General features: G+C 43.0%; 1 protein-coding gene across 2 annotated transcripts; it reads right to left on the bottom strand.

Moving 5' to 3' along the window:
- Positions 1 to 4,032: 4,032 nt before the first annotated feature.
- On the bottom strand, positions 4,033 to 18,325 carry smarca4a (SWI/SNF related BAF chromatin remodeling complex subunit ATPase 4a). 2 transcript variants are annotated; one of them, XM_085453467.1, is made up of 34 exons: positions 18,133 to 18,325; positions 17,254 to 17,516; positions 16,869 to 17,001; positions 15,789 to 16,238; positions 13,403 to 13,501; positions 13,056 to 13,311; positions 12,585 to 12,711; positions 12,270 to 12,443; positions 11,969 to 12,142; positions 11,662 to 11,835; positions 11,526 to 11,576; positions 11,287 to 11,417; positions 11,080 to 11,143; positions 10,890 to 11,002; positions 10,638 to 10,785; positions 10,342 to 10,505; positions 10,163 to 10,229; positions 9,931 to 10,041; positions 9,590 to 9,832; positions 9,397 to 9,510; positions 9,176 to 9,283; positions 8,999 to 9,085; positions 8,817 to 8,863; positions 8,567 to 8,733; positions 8,322 to 8,485; positions 7,949 to 8,215; positions 7,298 to 7,375; positions 6,985 to 7,203; positions 6,355 to 6,617; positions 6,151 to 6,256; positions 5,922 to 6,023; positions 5,657 to 5,789; positions 5,422 to 5,561; positions 4,033 to 4,724 (listed from the first exon to the last, which is right to left on the bottom strand). In XM_085453467.1, exons 1-34 carry the CDS (start codon positions 18,140 to 18,142, stop codon positions 4,692 to 4,694), a joined length of 4,980 nt encoding a protein of 1,659 aa, XP_085309593.1. In that variant the 5' UTR covers positions 18,143 to 18,325; the 3' UTR covers positions 4,033 to 4,691. The 2 variants fall into 2 exon arrangements, with proteins under 2 accessions (XP_085309593.1, XP_085309594.1); XM_085453468.1 differs by having other exon boundaries at positions 7,988 to 8,215.
- Positions 18,326 to 19,208: the final 883 nt, after the last annotated feature.

The raw sequence follows: 19,208 nt of genomic DNA, 5'->3' as shown, positions 1-19,208 counted from the left end.
TAGTTTCCCTCAATCTCCTGTTTTTTCCATCACATAACAGACATGATGTGAGGAGAACACAGAGATTTAAGAGGTTACTGTGGTATTATTAAGTAAGTCAAATGATACATTTTTACTAGAACCATGTTTCCTGCCATTTCTTTCTTCCTGTGAGGAGCTGCTTCATGGCCTCTCCTTGGTGAGGTTGATCTGCCAGCACTCTTCTAAGAAAAGACTTTTCTGTGGGATCCTGGTAATAAACACATTGTATGTTGTTAGATCTGTTTTTTAGGTTCTGGTATTTTTTTGTAACTTTCTTTCTTGTTGATCTTTTTAGAATTAACGGTATTCCGATGGTCTTCCTTCTTTAGTTTACAGGTTGTTGGCACTAATACTTTGAGCCTGTCTTTAATTGAAGACTCACTCCTTCAAGAATGTCAGAGTCTGAACCCAGAGAGAAAAAGCTTCAACTGTTCACTGTGTCCTGGCGGAAATTTCTAAACTCCGAGATAAACTGTTCCTAACCTTGGCTCCAAGAGACACAGGTCTGTGAAAATGAGACGGTGGAGCACACGTTCACGTTGTCGTGCAAGGAGGCAAATTCAAAAGTATTCCTGCAACTCCTTAAAGCATCTTGAGGAGCAGAAGGAAGAACTGAAACTGAACTGGAAGCTGTGTCAGCCAATCAAAGCGGGAGCTTTTGCCTGACACCTGGCTGAGGGTCTCATGAAAGACGTTAAGGGTGCCTCTTGGCAGCTGGCAGCACCACAGCCACAAAAGGGAACCTCAAGTCTGCTGTGCGTTTTTTCAGATAACATCAAGCCTGTCTATATGGCATGCAGATTATACTCAATCCCCTTAAACAGAGAACAATGAAAGAGAGCTCACACAACTGGAGCTGCATCGGCAGGAAGACCGATTCTGTAATGTATTACAGAATCTTAAAAAACAAGAAGAAGACGTTGTTTTGTTCACTACATGCAATGTTAGAGAAGATCAATCCTGCATGAACAGTGACACCACCACCCCAAGCATCAAGACCTCACCAACCAACCGATGAGCACTGAATGAAAACATCAGTGTTAAATTATTTTTTTAGAATTAAACAGCACTTGCTTACTTAATAGGGTACTTACTGCCATATTGTTTTAGTTGCTAACAAACATGTTATATACTGCAGATACTTCCAGTAATGACTCAAAAATCCGATGCTGTAAAAGTTCAAAATGTCATGAAAGCTTATTCTGTTTCTGCAAGTCATGTTTCTAGTGACGCCTTGTTCTCTGGATGCAACTGAATGTCTTTGTTCAGGGGAAATTTTCTTTGTGTAAGAATTTCATTTTATACACAAAGAAAATAACACTGTTAAGCTTGATACTAATTGTAGACTTCGTATGGTGAGTATGTGTGGGGAGATTTCAAACTGTGCTCACAGAGACAGTCTCTATTAGGGTCCCTGAAATCTGTGCTACACCTCAGATTAATATTGTTTTGTAACAATGACAAAAAGACACAATAAACATTTAGATCTATCTATATGTTGCTAAAAGACGTCAGGCACATTTTTAATGCAACACTGGTAATCTCGAGCACTGACAGGAAGTAGAAAACTAATGGTTTTGTTTTTTTTGCCTACAGTAAATGATATAACACACTGGCAGCAGGGAGGGGAGCTGACACTGAATTAAACATTTTAATTTCTGAATATATTTTCAGAAGATTTTACAATAACTTCAAATATAAATTCCACACACAAACTGCATTTACTGGATTTAATAAGCAACTTCTGATTCTGTTTGTGCTTTGCTGACTTTGAAATATTGTATTTTATATGTAATCTATCAATTTTCTTACTTGCTTGTCCAGTTTAGGGCAGTTGGCAGCTTGGGCCTGTCCCAGCTATGAGAAAGCAAAAGGCAGAGACATACACTGAACAAAAATATAAACGCAACACTTTTGTTTTTGCTCCCATTCCCCATGGGATGGACGTAGAGACCTAAAATTAATTCCAGATACACAATATAACCATCCCTCCCAAACAGTGGTCACAAATCAGTCCAAATGTGTGGTAGTGGGCACATCTGCCATATTGAGATAATCCATCCCACCTCACAGGTGTGCCACATCAGGATGCTGATCTGACATCATGAGTAGTGCACAGGTGTACCTCAGACTGCCCACAACAAAAGGCCACCCTGGAATGTGCAGTTTTGTCTCACAGCAAAATGCCACAGATGCCACAAGCAATGAGGGAGCGTGCAATTGGCATGCTGACAGCAGGAATGTCAACCAGATCTGTCGCCCGTGCATTGAATGTTCATTTCTCAACCATAAGCCGTCTCCACAGGCGTTTCAGAGAATATGGCAGCACATCCAACCGGCCTCACAACCGCAGACCTCGTGTAACCACACCATCCCAGGACCTCCACATCCAGCAGGTTCACCTCCAAGATCGTCTGAGACCAGCCACCCAGACAGCTGCTGGAACAATTGGTTTGCACAACCAAACAATTTCTGCACAAACTGTCAGAAACCATCTCAGGGACGCTCAACTGCATGCCCGTCGTCCTCATCGGGGTCTTGACCTGACTCCAGCTCGTCGCCGTAACAGACTTGTGTGGGCAAATGCTCACATCCGATGGCGTCTGGCACGTTGGAGAGGTGTGCGCTTCACGGATGAATCATGGTTCACATTGTTCACGGCAGATGGCAGCTGAGAATGTCCCAGTTCTTGCATGGCCAGCATACTCACCGGACATGTCACCCATTGAGCATGTTCGGGATGTGCTTGACCGGCGTATACGACAGCGTGTACCAGTTCCCACGAATATCCAACAACCTCGCACAGCCATTGAAGTGGAGTGGACCAACATTCCACAGGCCACAATTGACAATCTGATAGACTCCATGCGACGATGTGTTGCACTGCATGAGGCAAATGGTGGTCACACCAGATACTGACCGGTTCTGGGTCCCCAGACCCCCAATAGCACAAAAAACTGCACATTCCAGGGTGGCCTTTTGTTGTGGGCAGTCTGAGGTACACCTGTGCACTACTCATGATGTCAGATCAGCATCCTGATGTGGCACACCTGTGAGGTGGGATGGATTATCTCAATATGGCAGATGTGCCCACTACCACACATTTGGACTGATTTGTGACCACTGTTTGGAAGGGATGGTTATATTGTGTATCTGGAATGAATTTTAGGTCTCTACGTCCATCCCATGGGGAATGGGAGCAGTAACAAAGGTGTTGCGTTTATATTTTTGTTGAGTGTACATAGAAAGATTCACACCTATGGCTGATTTAGAGTTTGGACAGTGAGATGAAACCACAGTACCAGGCACAAAGAGAACATGCAAAGGCCACACAGAAAAGCCCCCTAGTGGAATCTGAACCAGGAAACCTTTTACTGTGAAGTGACAGAGTGCACGACTTAATACTATTCCACTATTCCTATCCATCCACCCCTTGCTTTAACATCATAATTTAATATTTCTATCTGAATTTCTATAACACCGCCCAAAAGTCTTGAGTCTCCTGTCACTTTCAAATATTTTGCTTCCAAGGAGCCAAATCTGTTGAGAAAAGTTCTCCAGCTTTCTGAAGCTCTTTCAAAGTTCTTTGGACATTGGCTGCTTTTTCACTCGTTTTCAGTCCCGTCCTCGTACCCGATCATTTCAAAGGAACACCTTTGTTGTTTAAACCACTTCAAGCATTAAATATGAAGTCAAAAAAACAAAAAACAAACACATTTTAAATGGTATGTCTGGGCACTTTGTTGATAGCAACCTGTTTGTACCAATAGGATGATACCAAAAATCTATTACTGAATAGATTATAAATAGACGCATAGTGAAGCTATTGATGAAAAAATATCTACAACACATGAACTGTATCTGAAAGTCATGCTTTTAAGAAATGGGAACTAATAAATGTGTTTGATTTTGTGGTTAACCGTCCCAGTGTATAAATACACTCAGACAGCCAGGCTTGATAACACTTGGTTGTAGGCTAAGCGTGTATTTGAAACAGTCGACAACAATGAATAATTATGAGATGCCTTTATTGTACTTTTTTTGGAATCCAGTGCCACAGACACGAGAAAAATGGTCCAATCCCTCCCTCCCCCAATACAAACAGCCTGACAGGAAGGGTCTGCAGGGCGGGGGGGGGTGTACCGTGATCCCGCTTGTAGTCTTAAATTAAACACAGATAATAATGAAGACACATCCAGGTGCATTTCAACAGACACGCACGACATGCATTCAAAAAGGGCTTTTAAAGAACGCAGCGAGTCCTGGTTCACACGTACGCTCTTGTCCCAAAAAGTAAAAGACGACAAAATTAATACCACTTAAAAAACAGTTTGCTGTCTTTATGGCCGTCAGTCTATAATAATTCAGGCTCTGTCATTTTTCCCACTTACAGAAAAGAGAAAAACAAGGGCAAAGAGACACACTACTATTCATAATGGGAAAATGGTTTAAATATGGAAGTGGAGGGTTCATAGCTTTCATATTTTAGTTTTTTTTATTATGTTTTTTAATTAATGGTATGCTTTAATGAGAATACAGTTGTCTCACTAAAAATCAGCTCATCTAGGTAAAACTAGGCCTGTCCACTCAATCTGCAGTATCTAAGTAAAATATATAAAGTCCAGTCAAGGGCTCAGTGGGTCGTTGTTCCAATCAGGAGGCGGATCACTTCAGTCTTCCTCGCTGCCACTGGCTGAACGCTCCTGAAGGAAACGGAAACAAAGATTTACTTTCACTATTCAACAAGACCTTGAGACTACACAAGCACAGAGTGCCCATCAAAAGTACCGCAAACACCACAAAACACGAGTGGCGTGGAAATGATCCCAGCTCAGACCTAGAATAGAATGACTGGGTTGTTGTGAACTGTCTGAAGGGAATCTCCATTACCAGCACACCAGACTAAAGATGTGGCAATCATCATGATGATCAATGTATTTGATTTTGGTATTTTAAGTTTGTAAAATGAACAAGAAAACATTATTTACCATCACAAAATGTATGATTATGAGAAGTTGTTAGAGAATAGCTGCTCAATAGTATCAAGAATTTGAATCATGGTCAGTTTGGCTGCGTTTTATAATCCAGATTATATCTTTAAAAACAAATCTTGTGTAACTGAAATTCAAATGTAAAATATATTCATTAAAACAAAGCCCCTGTGTCAAATACTTGTGTGTCACAAAAGGATTTGTTTTAATGATTTAAAACAGGAAAACATCTGAGAGAGTGAATGCAGAACCGTTCTTCTGCTCATTCTTTCCAACAGGTTCTAAAAGGGAACTCAAAGCTCTGTCGTTGTGATGGGAAAATCTGTCATTTAAATACATTAACATGAATGCAGAAGATTCAAGCTTTGGTGTGTGTGTGTGTGTGTTCGTTCTCCTGTTCTGCTCTCACCTCTTCCTGTTCCTCCTCGCTGTCGTCGTCGCTTACCACGGGTTTAGCCCGGGCTCCGCGGCCCCGCCGCCGTTGTCCTTTCCCTCCTCTCTCCCCCTTCTCTTTCCGGCCCAGTTTAATCTTGACCTTCACTGAACGACCTGATGAGGGATCAAAGATTGCAAACAAAATAATGCTGAGTGAGCCTCACCGCCCGCTGATGCTATAAAAGCTACCGTGCCCCTCCGATACTCACATTCAGACTCCGAGCCTTCATCCACCTCCTCCTCTTCCTCCTCGCTTTCTTCTCCCTCGCTTTCATCCTCCTTCTCGATCTTCTGTCTCACGCTGGTGAAGACGGACTGGAGCACAATGGAGTCCTCGTAGATCTAAAAAAAACAAATAAATAAATAAATGGTTAAAGAGAGAAACAAAGTTAGCTTCCAAAATAGGAAAACTTGTAAGTTAAATGAGTTGAATATATCAAACACTGGTGAGCGTGTGCTGCTAGCATCACTCACCAAAGAGCCCTCCAGGTTGAAAGTCTGGGCGTTCTGACACAGCAGCATCACATCCTTCTCCAGGTCGTTCAGGCTGCGGTATTTGTGGCTGCGGATCCGCTCCTGATGCACGGAGAGAGAAACAACAGGCAGCAGTCAGATATGCAGGATTTAATAAGTTGGAATCTAAAAAAGAAATACATATATATATTTAAAAAAAACCATTGATGAGGTAATTTTTGATCCTCACCTTGATCTTTCTGAAGTCCACTGGTTTGCGGATGAGCTCATAATACTCGGGAAGCTCTTTGCGAGATGGGAGCTGGATGAAGACTTCGCTCAGTTGTCGGCCATTTCTGCAAAGACGAGGAGACAAGTTAGTTAAAAACGCAATCAAACTAAATTTTCACCCCTTCTGCTAATCCTGCGCTCTTCAGAAGAGCGGTCTCCTCACCCGTCCTTGTATTTGATGACAGCGTCAACAATCTTCCTCATTTTCTTAGTGAGAGATGGAGGGTTAGGAGAGAGCTTCTCAGCAGGTGGGCGACCCCGTTTCTTTGCTTTCTTTCCATCGTCGTCCTTGTCCCGCCCGCGGCCGCTGCTGGAGCTGGGTGTGGCCGGGCCACCGTCGTGATCACGGTCTCTCTTGCGCTTTCTGGTCGTCTTCTTGTGACGCACTTCCTCTTCAATGTCCTCTAGATTGCCTTCTTCTATGGCCTGTTCAAAGAGGAATACAGTTGAAAACTCATTTAATAGAAACACGTGAGTTGTAGGTCCACGAGTTGTAAGAGCGACTCTTTTACGAAAGCCAGAACTGGCATTTTTAAAACCCGGCAACGAGAGAAATGGCTACACAAAAACCAACAATAAGCCATAGACTGTAGCCTCAATGTGCTCTATTGATGTGTACTGTTTGTGTCGCATACAAATGACATCACAGACTTTCAGAGGCATTGCTATAGCAACCCTACGCACATTAGGTGGAACTCTACTGTAATGAAAAATGACCGAAACCGAGTAGAGGCTGAACTAGTGAAAAAGACCTAATATCGATTCAGCTGTCAGTATTTGGGACTCATCCCACCTTGAGCCACTGCTTCTCTGTGAGCGAGTCGCTGTAGTCCACCTCCTTGCGCTGGCGCGACCCTCTGCCAAACATCTTCTCCTCCTCCTCCTCGCAGGTTAGCCTCTCAACCTCAGCGTCGTCTTTCAAAATCCAGCCGGGCAGGTCGTCCTCCTCCATCAGACGGGGTTTCCTCTTAGGGTTACGGGCCTCCTCGCGGCGTCTGTCTAGATCCATACGCTGAAATGAAAAACAAAACAAAAAAACAGTGCGATTAGAGTCAGATTCAAAAAATGTTAAAGTGTCTAATAACTGACATGAAACCAAGACGAACCATGAACTGTTCAAACTCCTCTTCGCTCCTCGCGATCATCTGATTGACGGTCTCATCATCAGGCACTTCGTCTTCCTCCTGCAGATAAATGAGACGGGCTGAATGAGCGATGGCTGACTGCAGATTTGTGGCACCTCAGACCCAAGTCTCTGAACTAATGACTCTCAAGCACAAATGGAAAGCCAAGCAGCAATATGAATTACTAGCAATTCATTGAACATTACTATGCTTTACGTAGACACTCTAAATATCACTTGCAGTTACAGGATGCACTAGATGACTAACGCTGTGCAAATGAAACTGATACTAAAAGTAAAGGTAAACAAATCCTTAACTTTGCATGAAAGAGTTTAAAGCCATAAAGAGGGGAAAAGGAAAGAAAATATAAAACGGGAAAAGCTTTTATGTTAGAGTGAAGGATAAAGTATCATATTAACCATCAAAGGTTTGTGCAGAAGCAGAAATACATAGGGGAGAAAGGGAGAAGTCTGGATTGATGAAAGCTCACAAATCCTGAGAAAAGAGGGGAAAATAAGGAAAAGAGACAGAAAGAGGAGAAGGGGGGGAAAGGGAGAGAATGAAGAGGTGGGGCAGCGCACAGGCGGACGTGGGCGGGTGGGCGATGTGGGAACAGGTTTAGATCACACCCACCCACGCCCCCCTAGTGCGGCAGCCTCCTCGAGCCCCGACCTCGTCCTGCTCCTCGTGCTCCAGAATAGCCTGTAAGAAGGCCCGACGTTCATAGCCTGAAGACTTCTGGTCGAACATGCCGGCCTGGATGACCTTCTGGTCCACGTTCAGCTTGTACTTGGCTGCTGCCAGGATCTTTTCCTCCACGCTGTTGACGGTGCAGAGGCGCAGCACGCGCACCTCGTTTTGCTGACCGATACGGTGCGCTCTATCCTGGGCCTGCAAGTCCTGTAGGGAGCGCGCACAGACAGTTTAGGTGGAATCGCTGTGCAGAAAGCAAACATGTTCACAACAAACAGGCCATTTCCTGAACTTCTTTGTGCACATAAAGTACCTGATGCGGGTTCCAGTCACTGTCAAAAATGATGACAGTATCAGCAGATTGCAGGTTCAGGCCCAGACCTCCAGCCCTGGTGCTGAGCAAGAACACAAAGTACTCAGAGGCGGGGTCGTTGAACGTCTTCAGCAGCATGCCACGATCCTCTGCTTTGGTGGTACCTAAGAAAACATCACGCTTTGTTAGTGACTCCCAGTAGTTCAATATGACTCTCTTATAGTTAACAGCCAAAAGGTTCTCACCATCCAGACGCAGGTACTTGAAATTGCGGTACGCAAAATAGTCCTCCATGATGGTCATGAGTGAGGTCATTTGACAGAAGAGCAGCACTTTGTGGTTGGTGGCCCTCAGCTTGGGCAGGATACGATCCAGCAGCTCAAACTTTCCAGAGGCACGATACAGGTCAGGGCTGGACAGGGAAAAGGAGAATATGAGTGACACTGACCGAGCACCTAACATTTATCCACAGACACAGTTTTTAGCTTTACGTACCCTGTGATGATTCCACCAGAATAACCGAGATGCTCCGAGAAGGACTCCTGTAAAAGCAAACAAGTAAAAATGATTAATATCATATGTTGTTTTTGTATTTCAGCTTTAAAACATCTGTTCTACTGTCTTTTAAAAAGATTTACTGGTATCATGATTTAAATGGTGGTGTTTGTGTCTGGTACCTCAATGTGCTGGAACATGAAGGGGTGATTGCATATCTTCCTCAGCTGCATGATAGTGTTCATCAGGGTCTTCGTGCCACCTTTACCCTGTAAAATGAGGAGGATACATTAGGCGTCTATTATTTCAAATTTTCTTTAAATGACCACAAAAGAACCGAGTTTGAGACATCAGCTCACCTTCTTGTCTTTTTCTGAACCGTCTGTGAGCAAGACTCCCTTGGCCTGCATGTGTCTGTACAGAACCCTCTGCAGAGCTGACATGTCGCACTTTATGACATACTCCACCTGTAGAACAACAACAAGGGGAAATCTCAGCAGGGCAACTAAATTTTTTGACCTGTTCTGAGCAGAAATATTTCAGTGTTGAATATGTTTTGGCAGAAGCTGTGCACACTGACCTTCTCTGGCAGCTGCGCCTCGACTTCTTTCTTGAGTCGCCGCAGCAAGAAAGGTCGGAGCACCTTGTGTAAACGTCGAATGATCAGGATGGTCTCTTCTTCATTTAGGTCAACCTTGAAACATGAGAGAAGAACGCTGATAAGAAAGTCTCCACAACTATTTCCAACAATCCCGACCAGACTGTAAACGCACCTTCTCTCCAGTCATGGCGAACGGGGCGTTGAACCACTGTTCGAAGGTGCTGCAGCTCTTGAAGATCGTGGGCAAGAGGAAATTGAGCAGGGCCCAGAGCTCGGGGAGCTTGTTCTGCAGCGGAGTTCCTGTGAGCAGCAAACGTCGTGGCGCCAAGTAGTGTGTGTTCAAGACTTGGGTCAGCTTACAGTGATGGTTCTTCATACGATGGCCTTCATCCACAATCATGTACTTCCAGCGGATCTTTGTGAAGAAGATATGGCATTTATTCAGCGTGCTTTTGACTACCATTTAAAAGGCAAGCTTTAGATCTGGAAGAAGACGTGACAGGACTGTCTTACCTTTGCTAACACCTGCTTATCCTTAATAATGTACTCATATGTGGTCAGCAGCACGTTGAACTTTCCGCTACGTAAAATTGGAACGAATGAACGTCGAGCAGCTGGAGACCCCTGAAAGATAAACAGATATTAAGTAAACCGAATAACTGAATTAAAAATGGTCTTTGGTATAAAGTGTTTTCGTCATGTTGCGAGCAAAGCGTGACTGAAGTACTAATGCAACATCACTGACCTTGTAGGAAACCTTCACAACAGACGGTGCCCACTTATCAAACTCATACACCCAGTTTGATAAAGTTCTGTAAACAAAAGAACAGCTCTGATTGAGGAAAAGCAGCCTTTTCTACGTGCATTTGTCATTTTTAAGCCGATGCTTTCAACAGGGAACCGAGGAGACACGTTCACACTTACGAGAGAGGTACGATGATGAGGAAGGGCCCATTGATGCGCTTGTACTCCATGAGGTAAGTGATGAGGGCGATAGTCTGGATCGTTTTGCCTAGACCCATCTCATCAGCCAGGATGCCATTCAAGTTGTTGTTGTAAAGTGACACCAGCCACTCCAGACCTTTGATCTGAACAGTAAATGGTTCAAATAAGATTCAGTTTACTCAGATTATCCAACATTTATTTATATAATCCACCATTAAAATCTAATCCAACAATGCTAATGTTATGCTGCTCTTTTCTGTGTCCTGATGGGCTACCTGGTATTGCTTGAGCTGCCCATTGACCAGCAGTGAGGACTGTTTATCCACTTTCTCAGTGACAGCGTGAGCCACTGCATAGTAGGACTGCAGGCCGCGGTTGAAACTTGCACTGCCGTACTCGTCGTCTACATCCTGCTTGGCGTGTCTGATGGAAGCAGAAAAGACATGATTCATGTAAATTTCATAATATTATAATTACCCAACCAGTTATAAACAGAGGATAATTATAAAGTACAACAACTGTCTTACTCAATGATGTGCAGGACATCCACTTCTGATACATCTTCACTGTCGGGGTCGGGGATCTTCTTCTTCTCTTCTGTTGGAGCTGAAGACGTCTGAGGCTGGTCGTCCTCTTCCTCCTGACGATACAAAACAAAACGGGATGTCAGAAAGCTGCTCCACCACCACAAACACAATCTGAAGCTGCATTACATACCTCCTCCTCATCTTCCTCTTCTGAACCGCTGCCTTCACTGTCGGAGCGTGGCGCTACTTCGTATCTGAAAAGGAACATAAGGATAGAAAAAGAGATAAGCGAGTGCCTTGTTGTTTTGCTGGAGGATGAAACACGGCTTTTGCACAGATATTCCAGACACTGAATTTAAATCATTTCTACAGAAATCAAGACAGACTTGACGCTTACCCTGGGTTCATTTCAAGCCAGGCTTCCAGCTGCCCGGCCTTGGGTGCTTCCACACCCGTCAGGATCTTTCCACTGTCTACATGGATGACCTTGACTGGCAGGTCACTCATTTGACTAGTCTCATCTAAAGGCTGGGAGAGGAAAGGAGGGAAACCAAAACAACAAAAGATACACATTAAAAATGGGCGTGCTCTCTATGGTAGAGTTCCCTTAAAGTGATTTTACTGTTTGACACTCACCTCTCCGTCAGGTCCCAGAGCAGGAGCAGCTCCCTCTGGAGCCTCGGGCTTCTGAAAGCATCAAATAATTTTAGTTTTTTTTTTCTCTTTACGTGGATGAAATTTTACATCACTCTTCTATATTTAATTCATGTACCTTCTTTTTCTTCTTCTTCTTCTTTTTCTTCTCTTTGAGTGCTTGTGCAGCCTTGTGCGCGCGCACCAACTCAGTGAGGTTGGCCACGTACTCGTCTGTCTGCTGTAGCAGGTACGCCAGGCGCTTGTCTTTCTTCTGGTCGATAAGTTTACGATAACCTTCTTCATCTTCAGCCTGGGAGGAGATTCGCACAGAGGTCAGATCAGTTTGTGACACAAACTTCAAATATAATTCCTATCATTCATTTCAGAGACTGTGCTCCTTCTGGCAGATACAGACTCATTTTGACAGACTGAGAAAGTCTCACCATCAGCCTTCGCATCCTCTCTTTTTCAATGCGTTCATTCTCTTTCTTCTGCTCGCGCTCAGTGTTGGCATGATAGGTGGCGACAGCTTTGGTGGCCTTCTGGATCTTTGCTGTGATGGAGCGGTGATACTCCTTAAAGTCCTTGGCATGCTGCAGGATGCTGTTGAGGTATTCCTTTGAAAAACAAATGATTAAATTAGACTCTTTACATTAACTACACCTCATCATATTTGTTTTAACAAATATCACAATATAAAACATCCAATTAGACGCCTTAAGATCTTTTAGAAATCGTCTGTACCTGGTGTTTCTGGCGCCGTTTGCGCTCTTGTTCAATCTTCTGCTGTTTCTCCAGCTTCTCAGTGATACGAGCCTCACGTAGAGACTGCCGTTTGCTGCGTTTATAGGCCTTAGCATTAAGGGCAGTTTCCAAAGCAGTGTCACGACGCATGCAAACAACAACCTCCTGGCGCAACTACAAGCACAGAAAAGGAAGACAATATAAGTTTTTCACTGGGAAAAGTAAAGAAGAGAAGAGAAAGCTGATTAAATATGCAGAGTTCAGTTGTCTGGATTATAAACACATTTGCAGGTAGCAGCAGATACGTTTATCTACCTGTCTCTGGAAGTTAAGCAGCCTAAGGGCCTTAAGCTCGATGGTGGCTTTGGTGCGTAGATCACCAGCTAGAGAGCCAGGCAGGTTCTCAAGCTCCTGTATACGGTGAGAAATACGAGCCTGAAGCCTGAAAATTTTAAAAATAGAAATATTACAAAGATTAAAGTTGAAACCATTATTTTTCTCCCTCCATACAAAAGTAGAAGAACCCTCAAAGTGATGGATGGCTGTGTGTCATCAGTTCAGGGATTTAATTTCCTATTCAAACAGGAAACATCTAGTTTCTCAGATTTTTTTAATCTTACTATAATGCCAATACTTTTATGCTGTCCACTCACCAAACATAAATTGTCATATTAGAGGGAGCAAGAAATGGGCTCCTGACAATTTTCATCATTCGTGTTCAAGGACAAAATATTTGCTGTGTAGCTCAGTATTGTTTGCCATTCCACGTCGTTTCCCTTTCCTCACCTGTACTCTCTCTCCTGGAGGATCTCCACTGGATCAAGCCCACGAGGTTTTTGGATGGGGGTTATGCGATTCTGCTTCTGGTGTAGCATCATGGGAGGGGGCTGTGCAGGCTGTCCTGGCGACTGTGTCTGAGGGGGCATAACAGGGGAGGCTGCTGGAGGCACTGAGGGAGGAGCAGGAGAAGGTCGGCCTGTGGGCTGGGGTGGAATTAACTTCTGGGGAGGGTTGGAAGGGGCAGCAGCGTTCACCATTGGTCCTAAAAAAAGAGAAATTTAGGAAAGATTATTTTTAATTGTAGGTATGAACAAAATACACATGTGTGAAGTTGGTGCTTAACCTGGGTTTACCTTCAGGCCATGATTTGGGAGGTCCATTCGTAGGCTGGCCTTGCATACCTGGAGGAACTCCTGCAGGTCCAGGAGGAGCTATATTGGGACCTACCATACCTAAAACAAAAACAGAATAATATTAATCTGTTTTTTGACATAATTTGTAAATGCTGAACATTGTGCAATCTCTCCTGCCATTTAGATAGATGCATTATTATTATCATGGGATCAAGAGCAGGGTTATTATAGTTTTGTATTTTTTTTTTTTATTAGTTATTATTAGGTTTGATTTTTACTTCGTTTCAACTTTGTTTTTAATCCAGTTTAGTTTCAGTTAGTTTCTAGAGCGAATTTGCTCATTTCAGTTTAGTTTTTATTGTTTGAAAATATTTAGTTTTTATTTACTTTCAGTGCTAATTTTAATGTTTGACAATTATTTATGGCATATGTCAGGAGCAAGATTTGGGAAAATTAGTACAGATAGTAAAATATAACCAGAGCTTTTTGAAAGCAGTTGATTCACAGTAGTGATGGGATTTCTGGCTCTTTTTAGAGAACCGGCTCTTTCGGCTCGGCTCACTAAAAAGAGCTGGCTCTTTCGGCTCCCAACCGGCTGTTCAGGTTGTTTTTTTTGCTTTAATTAATTAATTAATTATCAACAACAATATAAAATTATGCACAAAAGGAATTAGTAATGTAAAAAAAACGTGGTTTTCTTTATGTATGTTTATATATAAATATTTATGGTGGCCCCTAGAGACGAAACATGTACAAACTCCAAAGCACAGTTCTAGCGTTAACTGAACTTCCAAAACAGAGCTACCTAGATCACTTAAATTACACTGCTTTTTACCAGTTTGAACCTGTGTCTCTTCCCCAGTTGAAGAAAATTGTCACTCAGATCAAACCAGCATCTTGCCCCACTAATGTGCTCTGGGAGACTATTGGTCCAAATGTCCAATCTATCATTAACAGCAGACTCACTTCTGGTGTTGTACCCACTTGTTTTAGACATCTGTGGTTCATCCATTGATTAAAAAAAGCAAACATGGATGCCTCTCTCTAACTTTAGACTGATTTCAAAATTGCCTTTTATGGCTAAACGTTTTAGCAAAAACTGTATTTTTACAGTTGCAGTTTTTCATAGACTCTCAGAGGATTCTGGAAACTTCCTGGTCTCATTTTAAAACTGTTCACAGCACCGAATCTGCACTTTGAAGATTTCTTAATGATCTTTTACTGCTGCTGCTTTTGATGCACTTAAAAACTAAGAATGATATGGTTATGTAATTTAAAAAAAACAAGCAAGAGAACACCATGTGGGAATCAAAGGTAGAGCTGTAGAGTGGTTCAGGTAGGTTCAGGCCCTTCATCTACCAAACACATAACCTTGGCCAGTCATTTTTTCTCTCTACTTCTTCCCATGAGCCTGATTTAAAAAAAACAAAAAAAAAAAAACATGGCCTTGGCTACTGTTTTTATGCAGATGACACCCAATTTTACATGCCTATAAAAAGAAATGTCAGCTCTCCTAAACCACAACTGGAGAGTCTGAAAGATATCAAGGGATGGCTCAATGTTCAGTTTAGGATCCATTTAAAGATTTTATTCTATATTTTGACATACAATACTTGGCTTCTAACTCCATATATTCCCTCAAGTTTGCTAAGGTCCATGGACCAGTTTCCCCTGGCTGTCCCTAAAACCCGGCTGAAAACCAGGGGCGACCGAGCCTTTTACGCCCCAACTCCCGGCCCATGTTAGCATGGCTCCTTCATTACCTGTTTTTAAAACACATCTTACAACTAGGGCTGCCACGACTAGTCGACTAGTCACGATTACATCGACTATCAAAATCGTTGACGACTGATTTAATAGTCGACGCGTCATTTGAAGCTTTGTAAGATCACAAAAGACGCAGGAATAAGTAGTAGGATTTAAGAGTGTAATAACAGACTGAAACAGAAGATGGCAGCACTGCATGTACAAGGATGCCAGCTGCCGTTAAACCCCGAAGAAGAAGAAGTAGCTCTGTCCCAGAATTCATAGCGCAGCCCAGCTCAGTTTCCAAAAATAATCGGTGACTAGTCGACTATCAAAATAATCGTTTGTGGCAGCCCTACTTACAACTCATCTTTATTATTTGGCTCTTATCATAGAACGAGAGTGGCATGTTCTAACCTTCTATTTATTATTATTACTACTACTATTGTTGTTGCTGCTGATTTGTGTGTAATTTTTTGCTGCTTTGTCTTTAAAAAGTGCTTTATAAATAATTTGGATTGGATAGTTTAGTTTTAGTTAACTATAATAACCTTGATCATGATCAAAGGTTCAGATTTTCCTTTAACTTCCCTTAACTTGTGTACAATAAATTAACGTAAAAAAAACCCCTCTAACTCACCATGTTGTCTATTGTAATTTGCTGGAGCTGGTCCCGGCCCAGCACCCGGGCCACCTCCGGGCCCTGTAGAAGGTGGCATATTAGGCATTGGCTGTTGCTGCATCCCTGGCATGGGCCTCTTTCCCTGCACAGCCATCTGCAGGTGCTCTGGTAGAGGCTGACTGCGTGCCAGCATCTTGTAGGCCATAATCTGTGCCCTGAGTTGGTGTAGCTGGTTCTGGTTGAAGGGAGTGGGTCCACCTGCACCACCTGCTGCAACAGGGGGGCCCCCTGGCCCTTGGGGACCACCACGATTCGGTTGACCCATACCCTGATTTGAGTCTCCACTTCCCTCCATAGGGCCTGCTCCCGGGCCAGATGGGCCTCCAGGCATCATGGGACCAGAAGGAGGGCCGTTGGCTGGGACGGGACTAGGTGCGTGCTCCGAGCCTCCTAATGGAGAGGGGTAACCTGCAAACAGAACAGAGGCACAATGGGTATGGCAAAAAGTTATCTCTGAAGTGTTAAAGAAGGTTTTTTGTAATTAAAAACAAACAAACAAACAAACAAACAAGAAAAATATGTTGAATAAGGATAATAAGAGAACCAGGTGGCTGTATCTCCATGTACTATAGATAAACTTGAACACTGCTGTGGTGTCTTCTATATTCCTCCCTCTGAACAACCTCTGTTGCTTGCTGACTGGTTTTGTAGATGCAGCTGCTTTTGTTGTTGTCTGAAAGGGGAAGCCCCTAAACCCCGCCCCTCCTGTCACCCTGCCCAGCGCTGTCTGCTACTGCTGCTACATGAACAGCAACACAAGAGGAGAAACCGGCTGGATGGGTTTCCACACGCACATTGTATACCAGCACAACTGCATTACTGGTTTCTTTTGCAAAGAGCATTTCAGGGCCAGAACTAAGTTCCGTGAGTTCAAATTTTCTTCACTCAGTGTGCATTAACTCAAGTTAGAAGAGGACTGAAGATGCAGACTTTACCACAAACGTATCAACATGACACTATGGTGTTAGTTTAGGTTTCACCTTTCTCTAGTCCTGACACACATTACCATGAAGCACTTTTCTGTGTGACACAACATACCTTGGGAATGTTGATCCATCGGGCTCGGAGGGGGTCCCATCCCACTGTGTCCCCCTGGTCTCATGCCCATGCCCTTCATCTGGCCATAGCGAGGGTCATCGGGCACTACCTTCTCATGCATGGCTTCCATTGGCTGCATAAATGAAACCGAATAATCATAAATGAAACAAACACTGAAGTTTGTGCAGTGTGACACTGGAACACACTGCACAAAACAATTAACAGGAAAGACACGTAAAGTATGTAAAGTACAGAAATGATTCCACAACCACTCACTTTATCTAATGATAAATATTACTGTGTTTAAGCTATTCAAAATAATCACATGCATGTTTTAACAACAAGAAGATTGCATTATTTGACAAAATGTCGTTTTTTGTTTTACTTTATGCATCTGGTGCATGTTGTCCTGAGGATATCCTGAGGGTCCCTGTGGAGGATGGGGGTGTCCAGATCCTGGAGGTCCTGGGCTAGGCCCCATCATGCTGTGGGCCGAGCCTGGTGAGGGACCTGGACTTGGCCCCATCATGCCTCCTGGAGATGGCCCTGGGCCTGGGGAGGGACCAGGGCGAGGTGTCCCTCCCATAGGGGGGTCAGGAGTGGACATCTCTAAGGGGGAACTGGGAATGTGTGGCTGCAGGAAGTACCCTTAAAAGAGACATTACAACAAGAATTAAGAAAACACATGTATGCATGTTACTCTAGTTACTTAAAAGGAAAGGTGTTTCAAATAAATTCTAGACACTAGTAAAAAATACAACAAACTTTCTGTGTTTAAAATTAAATGAAATAATAGAAAAATTTAAATGGAAATCTTTCAGTGCTTTTTTGAAAAAAAGAAAAAAGAAAAAAGGAAGAAGATGAAGAAACTCTATAACATTTTTAAAAGTTAAAAATTTCCCCTGTTATGGCCTGAAATCAAATGTCAAAATGTTTTACAAATGCTTATTTCATCTGACCAATAATCCAAACTGAATATTTTAAACCAGCACTGGTGAGACAAGCATAAATGAGCACATTATTTCATTGTGCCTGCTGACTTAAATGAATAACTGGTTATCTGAATTGTTACATCTTTACATCTGATCACAGTCTCACATGTTTCACGTTGCTCTGTGTTAAGACAATAGTATATTTATAAAGCCGTTCAATATTGGATGCTTCATTGCAGATGTGAAATGACTTAAAATAAAAGTGATACCGTCACTGTTCCCCCCCCCAAATGTGCCACTTGGTGTAATACACAAGTCGTAGTGCTTAGTACCATTAAACATGAACTACAGACAGCTGACTGATGTTTTTATGCCGTTATAGCATTTAAATGTCCACTCCTGGATGTTCTGCTGAAGTGTACAGATGGGCAGCTGCTGACAGGAACTAGATAATTCATATACTTTTTGCTGAATATCTGACTTTTAAAGGTCAAGTGTGTCACACAAGGGATTTAACTTTGTCTGGATTTTTTTTTTTTTTTTTAAAGTACAATTAGTTAACTTGAACATCACTTCGTGGAAGAAAACTGTTACGAGACACCTCTAGAAGAGGCCCTATTATGACACAAATTAAACCCTTTGGTTAAAACAAAAAAACAAAAAACAGAGCCTCTCTTAAATCAACGGGAGAACAGCATAATAATAAAAACTTTGCCAAAGTCCAGTTGTCTAATGTTTACATTTATAAGCCAATAACAGTTAGGCTAGCTATTGTTGGCTAACGTTAGCCAGGCCTAGCAGAATTTAAAGTTTACGTTACATTATATATGTTAACTTTAACTCTCTCCAATTCGTAATGCAACACAATTGTAGTGGTATTCACCGGGTTGCTGGTTCCGTCTGAAAATAACACTAAAACAATAGTATTTCTACAAGGAACACAACCCGGATTTAAGACTTGTCGGCTGGCTCGTTAGCGAGCTAGTTCAGTTAGCCTAGCCGGCCATGCTCTCCGAGGCCAATTAGGGCAAAAAAGACGTGTTGTTTTGCGAGATAGTGGCCGAGATGCGGCGACATGTGAAAGATTAGAGCATCCCTTCATCTACCAAGCTGATTGATCCAACGCGCCTCCCGTACCCCTGGCTCAGCGCTCTGCTCTTAGCACATTTCCAAAAACAATTTTCATTCATTACACACTGTCGCGCCACAGCAGCGGCACGGTAATGTCGGTCTCCTTTTCTGTAACGAAGAGGGAAAAAAAACCCACGAAAGCTCAACAATCCTCTAACAGCAGCGTGAAACGCACACAAAACTCCCTTACTGCCCAAAGAAAAATTAAAGCGAACTTACACAAGTGGTGGAAGTTGATGTTTGAAGTGTCGCCGGCTGCAAAGTCTCTTCGTTTTCC

Source organism: Copadichromis virginalis, linkage group LG4 (genome assembly GCF_057382275.1).
Source record: "Copadichromis virginalis isolate Kocher_CV1m ecotype Utaka linkage group LG4, C_Virginalis_male_GT1.1, whole genome shotgun sequence".
Taxonomy (NCBI): Eukaryota; Metazoa; Chordata; class Actinopteri; order Cichliformes; family Cichlidae; genus Copadichromis; species Copadichromis virginalis.
This window is presented reverse-complemented; position numbering and strand designations above follow the sequence as displayed.